The sequence below is a fragment of the Peromyscus californicus genome, unplaced genomic scaffold (genome assembly GCF_007827085.1).
Source record: "Peromyscus californicus insignis strain IS unplaced genomic scaffold, ASM782708v3 Scaffold_12__1_contigs__length_115047231, whole genome shotgun sequence".
NCBI classification, from domain to species: domain Eukaryota; kingdom Metazoa; phylum Chordata; class Mammalia; order Rodentia; family Cricetidae; genus Peromyscus; species Peromyscus californicus.
The window spans coordinates 68,274,950-68,292,319 of NW_026294413.1; the positions used below are offsets into that span (position 1 = coordinate 68,274,950).

Below are 17,370 nucleotides of genomic sequence, written 5' to 3' on the forward strand. Positions count from 1 at the left end.
GTTAACTGCCCCCAAGATTAAAACGCCACTATTGCACCATTGGGGATATCTTGCCAGGCTGGCCATTGTCGTGGTTCATAGGCTCGACAGCTGGGTAGGACAATGGATTACTTCTCTCCGTTGGCAGCTTGCATCATACCTTCCGACACTAGGAGAGCTGGTCCTCAGGAGGAGGCTTCCAGGTCAGTTCCAGCTGGATTTCTCCAGGTCCCAGGTCTGAAACGTGTGATAGCTCAACAATAAAGTCTTACCTTTGAGTTCTGGGAGGCAACCAGAGGCAATGGGAATAGCCTATGTTATTTGGGGAGTCTCTTGGGCCTCCTTGATGAACAACTCAAAGTAAGGTTTTTCCATAACTGGCACTGAGGATTTGTGGGGCTCTCTTGTGGGGAGTATTATCACCCTTGCGGTATAACTCCATTTGAAAGTGTATATGTATATATTTACACATACACACACAAATATATTTGTATATATGTAGCACATACACATATATATGTAATTGTATTTTCTTTTATTTTTACACGAATGGGTGTTATGACTGGATGTATGTCTGTTTAGCATAGGCATACAGGAGACATGGAAACCAGAAGAGGGAGTCAGATGCCCTGGGACCAGAGTTTCAGATGGTTTGAACCATCCGGGTACTGAGAATTGAACCTGGGTCCTTTGGAAGAGCAGCCAGTACTCTTAACCGCTGAAACATCTCTCCAATCCCTTATGTATTTTTAAGTAAGCTTATAAAATAATGTTCCCCTGAGGCCTTTTCAGACATCCTTAATAGCATTTATCTTTCTTTTTTTAATAAAGACTTGTTTTATTTATGTGCCTGTGTCTGTGTGAGTGTATGCCATGAATGTGCAGATCCCCACAGGTGCCGGGAGCATTGGATCCTCTGGTGCTAGAGTTACAGGCCCCCCCAACCATGGGTGCTGAGAACTGAATCAAGGTCATCTGGAAGAATAGTAAGTGCTCTTAACCACTGAACTTTCTTTCCATTCTTTCCCAAGACCCCCAGTGCTCTGTGGCGTGACAGAGCCTAGCTAGCTCTGTTTCAGTACAGGGTTTGATTTCCTCAGGGTGTTTATGATGCTCTGAAATCACCTGTTGCATACATTTCCTCCTACAAGGCCTGTTTCCCCAACTAGAATGTAGAGCTATGAGAGAAGGACTCTTATCTGTCTTGGGTCACTGTGGAATTGTGCTGGTACCCAGTCATTGTGGTTGATGAATGACTAGCTGAATTATATGTTTACCAAGTAACTGTCATGGTCAAAGAACCTTGATGGGTGAAGGGAAATGCTGTTCACAGCAGGAATGGAAGTGGGGTGCTGCACCCCACATGATGAACTAGAAGGTAGTCCCAACACCATAGGACCTGGTGCCAAGATGCCCAGAGAAGGTGCAAGCAAGCGCCAAGCAAGCCCACTTCTGGGCTCTCTTCTTCTAAGAAGCCCACTTTATTCCTAAACAGCTCAGTCCCCAACTTGGTGCACACCCAGCAGCACATACCTTTGCTTTTGTGATTATTTCCATCATCCAGAAGGTTCAAATGGACAGCCCTGCTCTAGGCCATACACTCAGAAGGGCAGGGATTATATCCATTGGTCTCATGGCCATAGCCCCTGTGCCATAGGTCCAGCAGAGAGGCACTCAGTTACTATTGTACAAAGAAGGTATGGGCCAGGGAAAGAGCAAGCACTTATCCTCTGAGCTCACCTGCCCGTTAAAGCATCTCACACTTCCCCAAGCACCCATAGTCTCTCAGCTTGTTCCTTGGCTCACATCTCATCTGGCACAGAACCTCTGGGGTTCTGCTTCCTGGTACTAACGTTATGTGTGCCTAACTAAACTAAACTAAATTCAATTGTGCCACCCTGGCTTTGCCAGGCTACCAGGCAGTAGGCATCTTGGCCATATTCCCAACCCCACCAGTGCCATTTAAAGGCAAGCCGACAGTTTTACCAACCACAATGCAGTGCCTAACTCCCATAGGACAGGCTCAAGTTCCAGCTCAAGGAGGTTGGTTTTTTGTTTGTTTGTTTGTTTGTTTTTAGCTTTTCAGTCTTATTTCCTGGTTGTTTTTCCTTGAGCTCTTCATCAACGACATCAGCCTGAGTCAGCCCCTACCACTTCCTAGGTGAGAGAGGAGTCTCTGCCACAGGGACTTTCCCTGTGGGATCCTTTTGTCTTTTAGGCCCAGCCCTTGGGCTGAGCCCTTCCATTCACTGGCTAGCCCATTCCCGCTCCTTCCCTAGCCGGGATGTATGCTGTGTGCACAGAGTAATACCACTGGCCATCAAGAGATTTCACCAGGCTGACTCAGAAGGAACTGGGGTTTCAGGAAGCTAGAGAGAATCCAAGCACTCAAGGAACCTCCGGCCTCTGGTGGAATGAGTAAAATAAGGACATTCTAGAGCTTTGAGTCATTCGTTCCCCTTGTCCAGCTCAGCGACAAGAATCTTGGAAAGTTCAGGAGGAGCAAACGCTTGCCCTTGAATGTCTTCTATTACTTTCTATTACTTTTATTTTTGTTTTTGTTTTTGTTTTTCCAGACAGGATTTCTCTGTGTAGCCCTGACTGTCCTGGAACTCACTCAGTAGTCCAGGCTGGCCTCGAACTCAGGGATCTGCTTGCCTCTGTCTCCCGGGTGCTGGGATTAAAGGTGTACGCCACTACTGTCTGTGCCCAGCTCTACTACCTTTTCTCAAAGTGGTTGAGTAACAGGTGTTTCATGACCTCATGTAACAGTACATTTACCACCATTCACCAAGGCCCAGTCCGCCTTTGACCAGCTCTGATGATTAGAAAGCCCTTCACAATGAGTCTGCATACTCTTTGGTCTTTGTTCTTTTTGCTCAAGAGATATGGGGTTGAGCTAGAAGGATGGCTCAGCAGTTAAGAATGTGGCCCCTCCTGCAGAGCTCCGGAGTTCAGTTCCCAGCATCCACTTTGGCAGCTCACAGCTACCTGTAACTCCAGCTCCAGGGGATCCAACAGACCTGTGGCATTCAGCACACACACACACACACACACACACACACACACACACACACACACACACACAAACAGAGACACACACACACAGAGACACACACACACGGGGAGGGAAGGAGGGGAGGAAGGAGGGAGGGGGGAATCAGTGTAACTTCTATACGAGGATTTTGAAAACTATTACTTTCTGCCTCCTGAATCTTCTCTTCCAGTTCAGAGGAGGGTCATGGGCTCTCCTCACCATCCTCATGTCTCCCTCCTGACTACAGTGTGTCTCTGTGCCTCTTAAAACGGACCACTTGAACCTGAGTTTCTGCTAAGCAATACACGGCATCTATTCTTCCTGACTCTGAGCCAGCCAGAATCCCTGTCCTCCCATACTGTTATAATTCCACCTCCCATATGTTTCTTCTTATGCAGACCACTACTTGAGGACCAAAGAACCTGACTTTGAAATCGTTCAGTCTACAAAATCCATCCCAACAAATTGGCCCTCCCATAACCCAGTATTTATCCATCATTGGAAAAAAAAAAAAAATGCCGCCACTGCGGGCCTGCCACAAAGCTGCCAGACACTAGCTACTGTTATCTGGGGCTTGATGCCCACCAGCTGTGGCTATATTTACTGCCTGTGACACAAACCCCAGTTCACCACTTTGAGGCTAATGTATGCTGATCATGTTTCGGATGGCTACAAAAGCGTGGAGATTCAGAGACCTGGCTCCAACCCTAGCCCCCACCTCCAGCATGTGAGGTGTGCAGATTTTCTTCACTGAGTATCTCTGGGCTGCTGGGGACTCATTGGGCCCTCCCCCTTTGACATCTTGTTCTGTAGAGACCAGGGTTAGAAAGAAAGAATCCAGAAGCTGGTGGGGGCAGGGGGGGGCAGAGATCAAGGTCACAGAAGACCCACTTCCTCCCCAGCGCCTTGAGAGCGCTCCAGCTCTTCCCTGGCTGCTGCACAGCAGTGACCGATTCAGATCTTCCCCCTTCCATCTCCTTTCCTATGGCTTGGTCTGAGCCTCACACTTCCCAGCGTGTGATTTCTCCTCAAGTCCCCAGGTGCCTCCTTACACAGATTTCAAAGTACCTATCCCTCGAGACCTGCTGAGCTACATCAGGCCAGGGTCCGCCTTCTTGCTCCTTCCGCAGGAGGTAGGAAGCAACTCTCCAGCACGCCCACCTCAGCTTCCCAGAAACCTCCAACACATCCTTCAGACTTCCTCCCAGAGTTCCCGCTGCAGTCTGTTTAGTGGAGCGCAGTCTGCAAGGCCGAGCTGGAGAGAATGTGAGCGAGGCAGTGAGTGTCTTCTGGAATCAGACAGCCTGACTAGGCTGTCATCTCTGAGCAGAGTCCATCTCCTTGCCACACTGGCTCTACAGCACCCAGCTAGGAAGGATTACGGCCCATGAGTAATGGCTTTGGGAACACAGGGCATTCTTTCTCTTTCCGGTGTTCATTTCTCCCTGCTTCCCCACTAAGGCTGCTCCATCCATCCAGCACTCAGCCCAGCCCTAACCGCGACTCTCCCAAAGCTTGTTTGTGGGTCCCCTCCTCTTCCCTCTCCCTGGCTGGCACATTCCCTGTCACGGTATAATTACCGTGTGCACTTGCCGGCCGCCCACGCTGACCTCTTCTGCTCTGACCTCTCGGCCTCTCTCCAGGCAGCTGTTTCTTGCTGCCTCAGGACATCTCCACATCAAACCCAACAGTGTAGAAGTGGCCCTTTCCCTTCTCACACCACCTTCCCTCCTTCTCCCCGCCATATTCCAACAGCTCTGTGGAAACCACACATTATTATTTTGTTATTATTATATGATCATCTTTTTTTTTTTATAAAAGACTTATTTATTATGCATACAGTGTTCTGCCTGCAGGCCAGAAGAGGGCACCAGATCTCATTACAGATGGTTGTGAGCCACCATGTGGGTGCTGGGAATTGAACTCAGGATCTCTGAAGAGTGCTCTTAACCTCTGAGCCATCTCTCCAGCCCTCATCATTATTATTATTATTATTTGTTTTTTTGGAGACAGGGTTTCTCTGTGTAGCCCTGGACATCCTGGACCAGGCTTTAGTCTCGAACTCAGAGATTTGCCTGCCTCTGCCTCCCAAGTGCTAGGATTGAAGACATGTGCCACCACCGCCTGAGTGACAGAAACCACAGATTCTCAAGTCTCGCCTTCATAATCTGATCTACTGAGTCGTCTCTGGAGTAGCCTGACCCCTGACCCCATCTACTCCCAAGCCTGCTTGTTATTTCCCAGAGCCAGAGCCCCTCCCCATCCTCAAGACACAGCATTACCGGCTGGATTGGGTTCATTTTCTCCACCAGTTAAAGAATTAAAAGGTGAGAGAAGGGGGCTGGAGAGATGGCTCAGAGGATAAGAGCACTGACTGCTCTTCTAGAGGTCCTGAGTTCAATTCCCAGCAATGACATGGTGGATCACAACCATCTGTAATGAGATCTGGTGCCCTCTTCTGACTGTATACGTAATAAATGTGTTTTTTTTTTGTTTGTTTGTTTGTTTTTTGTGAGAGAAAATCTCGAGCACAATAGAAAGCAGCAGGCAGAATCTCAGACACAGCAGACAGCAGGCAGAACCAGCCAGTAAAGAAGAAAGACCCTCTGCAAAATCGAAGCTGGGTCTCTCCTGGAGGGTCTTTGGGGGGCAGGGCACAAGAGGATGGGGAGGGGGGGCGTCTTCCTACCCAAGTTTAGAGTTGGTCAGTTTGAATAAAAGCAGAAAGGCTGACAGGCCCAGGAGTCAGGAGTAAACACATCCTGGCCTGGCCCTGAACTTGTCAGATTGTTCAGCAGGCAGGGAGTTTTGTTTCAAGGCCTTTGTTTGAAGTTGCCAGGGTTTTGTCTCAGGAGAGGAGGGTGAAGAAGAAGCCAGCCATCTTGGAAGCTCACCATCTTTATTACCTGGTCATGGCTCCTCTCCCCATCTGTCTGCCTACCAGGGAACTGGTCTAACTTCTAGTTCTTCTCACCCACCCACATGGCTCGGATGGACATGCTCTGCCTGTATACCGCCGAGCAAGATTTCTAATGGCCATCCCATCCATGCTCACCCTACTCCCTATATTCCTATACCCTCACTAACCTGCTCTCACCTCTGTGGCTGGGAGAATTTTAAAATAGGAGGATCAGATCTGCAACCATATGATGTGTGTATTCTTTTTTTTTTTTTTTTCCGTTTTTCGAGACAGGGTTTCTCTGTGTAGCTTTGCGCCTTTCCTGGGACTCACTTGGTAGCCCAGGCTGGCCTCGAACTCACAGAGATCCACCTGGCTCTGCCTCCCGAGTGCTGGGATTAAAGGCGTGTGCCACCACCACCTGGCGGCACATGTCTTAAGAATACACACATCGGGCCGGGCGGTGGTGGCGCACGCCTTTAATCCCAGCACTCGGGAGGCAGAGCCAGGTGGATCTCTGTGAGTTTGAGGCCAGCCTGGGCTACAGAATGAGTTCCAGGAAAGGAGCAAAGCTACACAGAGAAACTGTTGGACCCCAAAGTTTAGGGTCTCAAATGGGCACCCCAAGAACCCAGACTCCAGTCCAGTTGATGCAACAGCACGAGATTTTATTAAAGAAATGTCTGTACAGATGGGCAAACTCTGCTCCAAAGAGCAAGAGTCGCATCTTACTGCAGCCCCATAAGGGCTTTTAAAGGAAAAAAAACCTACAAAACCCACAAGATTACAATTCCCATACAATTTCATGGCCTGATCACAGGGTGATCACAGAGGGGGTACAGTTACGTAAACCTCAAGGGGGGTATCAGGGCGGGAGTGGAGCTTAAACACAGGTCACAGTGGTCCTTCCTGAAACACCTGCAACTATCCCAGTCACAGTTGAGCACATCTCTTAACAGAAATCTTTTTACATTGTTATATTGTTACAGGGGTGATTGAGTAGTGGCTGGGTCAGGTGGCCCTTGGAACTAGATTTTTAGTTTCTCATTTCCTGATGCTTGAAGTTTCTCTCTTTCTGAGGCTTGGGGGTGTAAGCCTGAAGGGCTAGGGTCTTTCAAATCCCTGTCTCGGGAAAAAAAAAAAAGTGCCTATTTTACAATTGTAGGAAGAATAAAAGAAACACCAGAAGTTTAAGGGGAAAAACATTACTACATATCAGCAATGAGATCTACAAGTGCCTTTAGCTTAAAATGAGTCCAGGAGCCGAGCGGTGGTGGTGCACGTCTTTAATCCCAGCACTCGGGAGGCAGAGCCAGGCAGATCTCTGTGAGTTCGAGGCCAGCCTGGGCTACCAAGTGAGTTCCAGGACAGGCGCAAAGCTACACAGAGAAACCCTGTCTCGAAAAACCAAAAAAAAAAAAAAAAAAAAAAAAAATGAGTCCAGGAAACACTACTGGAGTTTTAGGTTCAAAGCCTGGACTCTGGTTATGGGAACAAGCTGTCTGTGCTCAGCCACCTGTCCACAGTATACCAAGTAAAGAAACAAGTAATATATCTTCTTTCCTGCCAGGAAAGCTATAAGGGGTCCTTTCCGTAGGCTCCCATGGACCCCTGTCCCACCCCAAAACCTAAGACTCACTCAAGAGATCTGACCTTTTCAATTCTTCCAGTGACTATTTAAATTTTATCAAAAATTTAAGAAAATAACAATTCAGCTGGGTGGTGGCACATACTTTTAATCCCAGCACTCAGGAGGCAGAGGCAGTCGGATCTCTCTGAGTTCCAGGACAGCCTGGTCTATAGAGGAAGTTCCAGGACAGCCATGGCTACACAAAGAATCCCTGTCACAAAAAAACCAAAACAAAACAAAAAAGAAAATAACAAATCAATTCCTCATTGACATTAGCCACATTTCAGCATGGGACTAATGATAACTGTATTGGTCAAAGCAGAGAGTAAACATTTTTCATTGTCCAGAAAGTTAGAGGACTAAGGGTACTGTTTGCTTAGTACCAACAAGGCTCTATGATCTCCAGTGCTTAAACGAAACGGGAAGTGGGGGTTACAGGCTGGGGACACAGCTCCGTGGGTAAAGTGCTTGCTATGCAAATGAGAGAATCTGAGTTCAAATCTCCAGCACCCACTTAAGAGCCTAGATGTATCTGTAACCCCAGCAGTGGGGGAAGGGGGTAGTGACAGGGAGATCCTAGGAGCTTGGGGACAGCTGGCTGAGGTGGCAAGCTCCAGGTTTAGTGAAAGACCCTTTCTCCTTTTGTTTGTTTGGCTGGGGTTTTTTTTTGTTTTGTTTTGTTTTTGTTTTGAGACAGGGTCTCACTATGTAGCCTTGACTGGCCTGGAACTCACTATGTAAAGCAGGCCTCAAACTCATAAAGATCCACCTGCCTCTGCTCCCCGAGTGCTGGGATTAAAGATGTGCACCACCTTGCCCTGCCACAGAGAGTTCTATTACACAGGGCTTCACTAACCATAACCTCCAAGGAAGCAGAAGGTTTTTTTGTTTTTTTTGTTTTTTTTTTGTCTAGAACTGGATCCCTGAAGCCTAGCACTCTGTGGCATCCCACCCTGATGCTAAAGATCAGGGGACTGAAAACACACACACACACACACACACACACACACACACACACACACTGCCTTATGTTGCAGACTACCCAACTTCAGTACCTGCCTCTTCCTTACTCCCCCTACCTCTGGAGCATGGCTGCCAGCCCAACTTTGACTGTGGCTCGTGGTCTCTTCCTTCCTTCCAAACTATATGTGGTCTCTGACTGCATGGGACCCTGGAAGTCCTGTGTGTGCGCTCGGCTGCTCTACCCACCTCCACCCACCCCCACGCCCCGCTTTCCTCACTGTGGGATATGGATGATGATACCTACATATGTCCACGGTGCCTTAAGCTTGCTGACTCGTCACTACTGATGCTCACATCACTGCTTTCACAACAAGCAGAAACAAATCTCTTCAAATATCAGAGCACAGCCCTCAACCAGCTGCCTGCTTCCCACTACCTCACAGAGAAATCCAAATATAACTCATGACAACGCCTCTAGCCATCAAGAGGCGTGTCACCCATTCTATTGTCCTTATCTGTGAGGGCACCTGGTTTAGCTTCTCTCTGCCAGTCAGCTAAGTCTGTTTGGTTTCTAACCCCCATCTTCACGTCACACATGTCTGAAATGCCCTTCCTGCCTTCTCTTTCCAAAACACAGGCCCCACCTTTTTGAATGCAGATGTTTTTCACAAGACTCACTTCCTCTCAAGCCTGCCTGACTCAGCTTTGCCGGTTTCAAGATTGCTAATTATTAAATACTCTTTCGTGCTTCCCTCGACCTTCGCCCACCTCCTCCCCTCCTCCCTTAGCGACTATGATGTAACACTGTGTTTGGTAATCCTGCACCAGTTGGCATCGGTGTTCCTGGTATCTGGTTGAATGTCTGAGTACCTACAGAACAAGAGATGCAATCTGGAAGTAGCCAAACAAACAGCATCAACCAAAAACGGATGAGGTGAGACTTGATCAGAATCACATCTGAGTCTTATCTAGCTACTTCCACATGGGTGGCCCTCAGCAAGCTATTCATCTTTTTGGACCTCGGCTTCATACATGTTTGTCAGGAAAATTAAAAATAATAACTATATTATTATTTACTGAACATTTATTCAGTATAGTCATTATTCAAAGAATTTCACATAGTTCATTTAATCTTAACGTCAACACAAGCATCTAGATACAATTTCTCTTCTGTTACTGGTTTTTTTTTGAGACTATGTAGCAGAAACTAACCCAGAACTCCTTTTCTAACTCAGGCTGGCCTCAAACTTGAGATTCTTCCTCTCCTCCCAAGTACTGACTGGGGTTACAGGTGTTCTCCAAGACATCCAACTTTTTAATTTTATTCATTGTGAAATAGTAGCTTACTACATAGCAGAGGCTGACTTCAAACTCAGGACCCTCCTGCCTCAACCTCCCAAGCACTGCAATTAAAGGTGTGAGCCACCGTGTTAGGATGAGTCATGTTTTCAGTCACGTGCTTCTGCCTTTACTTGTGGTCCTGTGTGTGTGTGTGTGTGTGTGTGTGTGTGTGTGTGTGTGTGTGTGTGTGAATTCACATATATACAGAGCTCCCATCACAGTGCCAGGAGCAAAGATAACCAGTAACTTAAATGTTTTCCCCACTGGGACCGAAGTACCCAAGGTCAGGAAAATCGTCTCTTTTCCTCTAAAATAGGTTACAGGACCTAGAAAAAGACTGGCTGGCTATACAGTGGGCACTTTAAGTACATTTCCAGGCACAAAAGATGAACTGATAGTAGAGGGGACATGGTTGGGATGAAGAACATTTCAACAACCTTAGTGGCAACTGGAATAGAGAGGATATTAAAGGGAGACTAAAAAGCAGAGAGAAAACAGTGCATTCCACACAACAACGAAAATAAAGTCAGCATTCAGGTGTGATAGACAAAACGGTATCTTTTAGCTTTTATAGTTTAAAATACCTCTAGGACATATAGGTTACACTCAATTGTTCTAAAAATTAGAAATCTCACGATTACCTAAACTGGCCTTAAACTCTAAAAAATCTAGAGTTTAAGTGGTTCTCAACCTGTGGGTCTCAAACCCTTTGGGGGGGGTCACATATCAGCTATTCTGCATATCAGATATCTATATTACAATTCATAACAGTAGCAAAATCACAGCTGTGAAGTAGCAACGAAGTAATTTTATGGCTGGGGGTCACCACACGGGGAACTGCGTTAAAGCGTTAGGAAGGCTGAGAACCACTGCTCTAGAACCTTCCGCATCAACCTCCTGAGACGCTGACATTACAAGCACCACCACTGGCTTTTTCCAATGGGCTTTTGAATATGTCAATGCATATGTAACTGGTATATAATTATTATTATTATCGTTATCATTATGCTTGTGGGCATCTAGGCCAGAGATTTGGGTACCATCACCTTCCCGATAAGGAACCATTAATGTGGATGAAATTAAGAGAACAGGAAGGAACCTGAGACTTTTTGACAGCCAGAACTCGCTGGTGTCAGGCTGTTGGGGAAACTTCTTCAACTAGGTTCCAGTTTGAGTTGCTAACGGGAAGAGCATGTCCTTCCCACATTCAACTCAGCCAGTCGCTCACAGGCGGCTGGGCGCTGGGAAGAACTTGATGACACGCACGCAGCGCCCTCCCCGAGCCTGCAGGGGGCGCGGCGCCTCGCGCTCACACGGCCCGGAGCCTCTCTAGCCAGGCTGGGACTCGGTGGCGGCGCCGGGCTGCACGTCCCGACACCTCTTCCCAGAGCAGGTGGGTTCGCCCGCAAGGGGAGGGGGTGCTGGGGTCCGCGGGACGGGCGGGCACTGCTCTCTCCGGCAGCGGTGTGTGCGTCGGCTCGGCCCGGCGTACCGAGGCTCCGGTTGGGGTGAGCGCCTCCTCCTGACCTCGCAGTGCCAGCCGCAAGACCTCTTTACACCCCGGGATCCTTCGCTCAGGCCCGCTGGCAGCTTCCGGGAAACACCTGGGGGCGGGGCTGTGGGGGCGGGGTTCCGTGATTGACATCTTTCTCCGCAGACTGATCGGGCTACGTCTGGACCCCTCCCCTGCCCCCAACGCTGAGCCGACACCATGGTGAGGCCCCTGAGTCCAGCCCCTTGCCCCTGCATGCCCACGCCCTCTCCCCACGTGGCGGTCTCTGTGGGGCTTCTGCAAGTCTGCCCTTGCAAGGCAGCGTGCGTTCTCATCCCACTACCCATCCCTGTAGCATGGGCGCCTGAAGGTGAAGACGTCCGAAGAGCAGGCAGAAGCCAAAAGGCTAGAACGGGAGCAGAAGCTGAAGCTCTACCAGTCAGCCACTCAAGCTGTCTTCCAGAAGGTGGGGCCCTCAGAGGTAGACCCAACCCCCAAGTAAAACACAGAGACCCTAAAGTCAATCTGCAGGGATCCGAATCTGAATGCTGTCTGTTGTTGCTGCGTTGCCTTAGGCGAGTCACAGAAACTCTTAGTGTCTTCAGTTTGTGAAGCTGTAAAAGGGAGCTAATAATTGTACATCCTGCCTAAGAGTTTGCAAAGATTAAGTGAGAAAATACCGGTGAGACTGTAGAAGGATTTGCATAGGGTGGTTCTGATTTATGTTTAGCCTAGAGCTGGGAAATTGCTGTGGTCTCTGACCCTGTAAACCTGTCTTCTTAGCGGCAGGCTGGCGAGCTGGACGAGTCAGTGTTAGAACTGACAAGCCAGATTCTGGGAGCTAACCCTGATTTTGCCACCCTCTGGAACTGTCGCCGAGAAGTGCTCCAGCAGCTAGAAACGCAGAAGTACGTAGTGGTTCAGGTCCCTGCCCTGGTCCTGCCTGGGTGCAGAACTGGAGGAGGAACGGGGTCGCCGGGGTGGGGCATGGAGATAGGATGGTGGGGGGACCAGATGCAGGAAGGGAGGGAGAGGTTGCGGTTGGGTGTTGAAAGGCGCTAACCTGCCTTTCTCTTGCGGTACAGGTCCCCTGAAGAGTTGGATGCTCTTGTGAAGGCAGAGCTCGGCTTCCTAGAGAGCTGTCTGCGTGTGAACCCTAAGTCCTATGGCACTTGGCACCACCGCTGCTGGCTGCTAGGCCGCCTGCCTGAGCCCAACTGGGCCCGGGAGCTGGAACTCTGTGCTCGCTTCCTCGAAGTCGATGAGCGGAACTGTAAGTGTTCACAGCCCTGTCCCCACATCCTCACGTGCCCCACATCCTGATACTGGGTCTTCATTAAGGCCCAGAGTCGGGAGGGAGGGATGCACAGGATCCAGCCCGACATCCACTGTAGTAGTGCTAAAAGGGATGGCGGGCCAGATGCAGCCTTTGTGGTTTGCATCGAAGTATTTCTAGGGCTCTCTGAGGGAATCCTGGGGGCTCTCGGGGAAGTAGCTCCTCTTCGTCCTGCTTCTGAGATGGGTTCCCTCTCTCAACCCCTCTAGTTCATTGCTGGGACTATCGGCGGTTTGTAGCTGCTCAGGCTGCCGTCGCCCCAGCAGAGGAACTGGCCTTCACTGATAGCCTCATCACGCGGAACTTCTCCAACTACTCTTCCTGGCATTACCGCTCCTGCCTTCTGCCCCAGCTACACCCTCAGCCAGACTCTGGCCCACAGGGACGCCTCCCTGAAAACGTACTGCTGAAAGGTAAGTGGGCCTAGGACATTGGCTCTCAACCTGTGGGTCGAGACCCCCCTGAGAGGTCAAAAGACCCTTTCACGGGGGGGGGGGGGGGGGGGGGGTCGCCTAAGACCTCCAGAAAACACAGATGTTTACATGATGATCCTTAACAGTAGCAAAATTACACTTAATAAAGTAGCAGCGAAAATAATTTTATGGTTGTGGGGGAGCGGTCACCACACCATGAGGAACTGTGTTAAAGGGTCGCACGCAGCATTAGGAAGGTTGAGAACCACTGGCCTAGAGGATCCTGATAAGGATTCTGCAGCTCCACCCCAGTCCTGATGCCTGTCCAACCCTGTTCTGAGTGGGCCTTACTGAGCTCCTTGCTGGTCTTTGGGTGTGTATATCCCTCAGTTCCTGGCTTCAAGGAGCTCGGGTATCCGATGGGAAAAATAAAACTGACATTGATTCCTGTGTGAGGCCAGGGTACAAGTGGAACTTTGGGGCTGGAGAGACAGACGTTGAGATGACTAGAATCCTCCCTGCATGCTGACATAACCCCATGCCTCCCTGGTCCCCACAGAGCTGGAGTTGGTGCAGAACGCCTTCTTTACCGACCCCAATGATCAGAGTGCCTGGTTCTATCACCGATGGCTCCTGGGTCGGGGTAAGCAGCGGGGAGGGGGCAGGGTGTTTGAGACTAAGAAGGAAGGGAAGATTGAAGGTGAGCCGAGGCTGTCTCTCCCCCAGCGGAGCCCCAGGATGTCCTGCGCTGCCTGCACGTGAGCCGGGATGAGGCCTGTCTGTCCGTCTGCTTTTCTCGGCCCCTAAGAGTGAGTCACGTGGTTTTCCTAAAAAAAAGTCATGGGACTCTGAGGCTGAGGCTGTTAGCGCTAAGGCCTCTCTCATTGTCCCCCATGGCAGGTGGGCTCCGGAGTGGGGACCTTGCTCCTCATGGTGGATGAGGCCCCTCTGAGAGTAGAGTGGAGGACTCCAGATGGCAGGAACCGGCCCAGCCACATCTGGGTATCCCACAATTGGTGGGGCAGAGATGAGGGCTTGGGGCGGGACTAGGGTGGGACAGTCGGAAGGGCAGTGAGGCCACACACTTCCTTGACCCGGTGCCCCCCAGCTCTGTGACCTGCCCGCCGCCTCTCTCAATGACCAGTTGCCCCAGCACACATTTCGCGTCATCTGGACAGCAAGTGATGCCCAGAAGGAGTGCGTGCTCTTCAAAGGTGATGCTGTCTAAAGCTCCAGGCGCTGTACCAGTTCCTCGGCCTCCTCTCCTCTCCCCGCACTGTCCCATCCTACTACTTACCCTCTTCCTTAGGCCACCAGGAGTGCTGGTGCCGAGACTCAGCCACTGAGGAGCAGCTATTCAGGTGACGAGAAGGAACCCATGCGCGGAGAGGGGCTTTAGACACCGGGCGATTGGGGCAGGAGGCCTGGGCCTGGGGGAGGGGGGTGGCCGCATGCCCTCCCTAACCTGCCCACTCTCAGGTGTGAGCTGTCGGTGGAAAAGTCCACAGTGCTACAGTCTGAGCTTGAGTCCTGTAAGGAGCTACAGGAGCTGGAACCTGAGAATAAATGTGAGGATGTCCCCCGAGCCAGCGCCCAAGAACCAACCACACTGAGAAAGCCTGTCCAGGGAACCTTCTTGAGGAGAGGGTCTCAGGAGACTGCAAAGATTTCTCTGCCCTCTCCCCAGGGTGCCTGCTGACCATCATCCTGCTGATGCGGGCCCTGGACCCCCTCCTCTATGAGAAGGAGACGCTGCAATACTTCCACACCCTCAAAGCAAGTTGGGCCTCGGGAAACAGACCAGGGGACGCCCAGTGGGCAGTTGGAAGACAGCTGACCCACATAACCCTGCTTCCCCACCAGGCTGTGGACCCCATGAGAGCAGCCTACTTGGATGACCTGCGCAGCAAGTTCCTGCTGGAAAACAGTGTCCTCAGGATGGAGTACGCGGACGTGCGTGTGGTGTACCTGGCCCACAAGGTATGGGCTCAGCACGTGCTCCTTCCCTAGGCCTCTGCCTGCTGCCTGCGTCTTTATCGCGGGTGCCTTCCTCCCTGCTAGGGTGAATCCATCCATCACCTTTCTTTTGACCTCCTCCTTTGCTAGGTCTTGCTTTGTTTTTTGTTTCAGTCAGTCAGTTCATCATCCTATGTGTTCCCTGGTTCTGAATCCTGAATCATCAAAGCTGTACTAGGGACCTAGCTCATTGGTAGATCACTTGCCTAACATATATAAGGTCCTGGTTTCAATTCCTACTACTGAAAAACAAAAAATTTATAAGAAAAAAAAAGGCCCTTCGTTACCTATGCTGTGCCTTCCCATACTTCTCACCCTGGATCAGGGCCCCCAAAACCTAAAACCTGAATAGTTTCTAGAGACTTCTGGAAGCCTTCCAGGCTCTACTTTTACTGTTTCTAGTCCTTCCTAGTCACGAATGTTTGTTTGTTTGTTTTTGTTTGTTTGAGACAGGGTTTCTCTGTGTAACAGCCCTGGCTGTCCTGGAACTCTTTCTGTAGACCGGGCTAACCTCAAACTCACTGGCCTCGATCCTCCTGCCTCTGCCTCCTGAATCTGGGTTTAAAGGCGTGCACCACCACCACCACCACCGCCACCACCACCACCACCACCATCACTGCCACCGCCCGGCCTTCCTAGTCATCTAAACAAATCCGTTTTACCTCATCACTGCAGCCCACCACAGGCCCGCTCCTACCTGTTCTATGTGCTGTAGGACATGCCACCATGCTGTCCCTTCCGCACAAGCTTTCCTCTCCGGTCCACTCCCACTAGCCACCCCACCACAACCGCTGATCTGTCCCATCTTTAACGTGGCATGTGCTCCTGTGTGTTGGCCTGTCTGTTTCTCACGTGCTGCTAGCCTCTAGCGAGAGTCTTCTGAGGTCCATGTGGACCACACAACAGGTGGCTAAAGATCTCCTCGCGCCTGCTGAGTTGTTCACCCCTCCCCCCACTCCCAGGATCTGACAGTGCTCTGCCATCTGGAGCAGCTGCTCTTGGTCACTCATCTTGACCTGTCACATAATCGTCTCCGAGCTCTGCCCCCAGCCCTAGGTGCTCTGCGCTGTCTTGAGGTAAAGTGCTCATCCTCTCTTGTGGTCTGGGGTGGCCCTGTTCCTCTTTTTCCACTCAGAAGCTTGCCTGTGTCACAGCAGTGTCCGGGACCTCCTGGCCCTTGGGGGTAACCGCTTTCCCAGCCCGCTCTACCACCCAGCCTGGCCCTGTGAGCTTTTTCACACACCTAAGCTGGTCACTCTGGGCTCCTCCATGACATGTACCAGTCTCCGGCTGCCTGTCTGACCTCGTGCCTCCCCAATTCCTGCTCCCCAGGTGCTGCAGGCCAGTGATAACGCCCTAGAGTCCTTGGATGGCGTGGCTAACCTTCCCCGGTTACAGGAGCTGTTGCTATGCAATAACCGTATCCTTCTGTCTGTTTGCGGACAGCTCAGAGGGTGAGGAGCAGGCCACAGAGGGACAAACCGCAGACACAGACAGGGTCATCTCAAGGCAGGGCAGGAAACAGGGCTTGGGCAGGGTGAGCCGAGGGGAGATGATAGCCTGGGACTGTCAGGGGTGGTTATTAGCTTTTGCTCTGGGGTTCTGTGAAGTATGACTTTCTCAAGCCAAGGTCCACAGATAGGAGCCTGCAGGATTCTCACAGACCACATAGTAGTCTAGAAATCAGGAAGTTCCGTATTTTTTTAAAAATCGTGAACTCTGATTCCTCTAGGAAACGGGAGGTTAGAGCTCCTCTGACCCACGTTCCACTTCTAAGCCCCTTGTGAGTAGTAAGTGCCACTTGACGGCCGCCGTCCACATCTCCTGATGATCCCACAAGGACCTGCTTCCCACAGCCCCCTCTTTAGCCGCCGTTTACAATCTGCTAAGAGCTGTATTTTCTCCAGGAACACGAGTAAGAGACCATCAAACGTGCTTCCAAGCAGCAGCCTCCAGTTTTGGGGGTGTCCGGTAGCAGACCGTGGGGCGGGGTAGAACTACTGAGCTTTCCTTGACTCCTCTGCCCAAGGCCTCCATCAGCCTGCAGCACTTCAGCCTCTTGCCTCTTGCCCCAAACTAGTTCTTCTCAACCTCCAGGGCAACTCACTGTGCCAGGAAGGGGGCATCTTGGAGCGTTTGACTGAAATGCTGCCCTCTGTTAGCAGTATCCTCACCTAGGAGGCCCCGCCCTCACCCTTACCTTTTAACTTATTGGGACTGAATAAAGAATGGAGAGGCCCCTCTAGGCTGCCAGGCTCCATTAC

At 50.6% G+C, this 17,370-nt stretch overlaps 1 protein-coding gene across 3 annotated transcripts; it reads left to right on the plus strand.

Moving 5' to 3' along the window:
- The first annotated feature begins 11,173 nt into the window (after positions 1 to 11,173).
- On the plus strand, positions 11,174 to 17,351 carry Rabggta (Rab geranylgeranyltransferase subunit alpha). 3 transcript variants are annotated; one of them, XM_052733151.1, is made up of 17 exons: positions 11,174 to 11,242; positions 11,507 to 11,563; positions 11,697 to 11,807; positions 12,125 to 12,249; positions 12,427 to 12,614; positions 12,887 to 13,090; positions 13,650 to 13,733; positions 13,817 to 13,899; positions 13,991 to 14,092; positions 14,199 to 14,304; positions 14,400 to 14,451; positions 14,570 to 14,658; positions 14,778 to 14,866; positions 14,954 to 15,070; positions 16,069 to 16,182; positions 16,439 to 16,526; positions 17,136 to 17,351. In XM_052733151.1, exons 2-17 carry the CDS (start codon positions 11,561 to 11,563, stop codon positions 17,282 to 17,284), a joined length of 1,704 nt encoding a protein of 567 aa, XP_052589111.1. In that variant the 5' UTR covers positions 11,174 to 11,242; positions 11,507 to 11,560; the 3' UTR covers positions 17,285 to 17,351. The 3 variants fall into 3 exon arrangements, with proteins under 3 accessions (XP_052589111.1, XP_052589113.1, XP_052589112.1); XM_052733153.1 differs by lacking the exon at positions 17,136 to 17,351 and adding an exon at positions 16,839 to 17,069 and having other exon boundaries at positions 16,439 to 16,560; XM_052733152.1 differs by lacking the exon at positions 11,174 to 11,242 and adding an exon at positions 11,265 to 11,357.
- Positions 17,352 to 17,370: the final 19 nt, after the last annotated feature.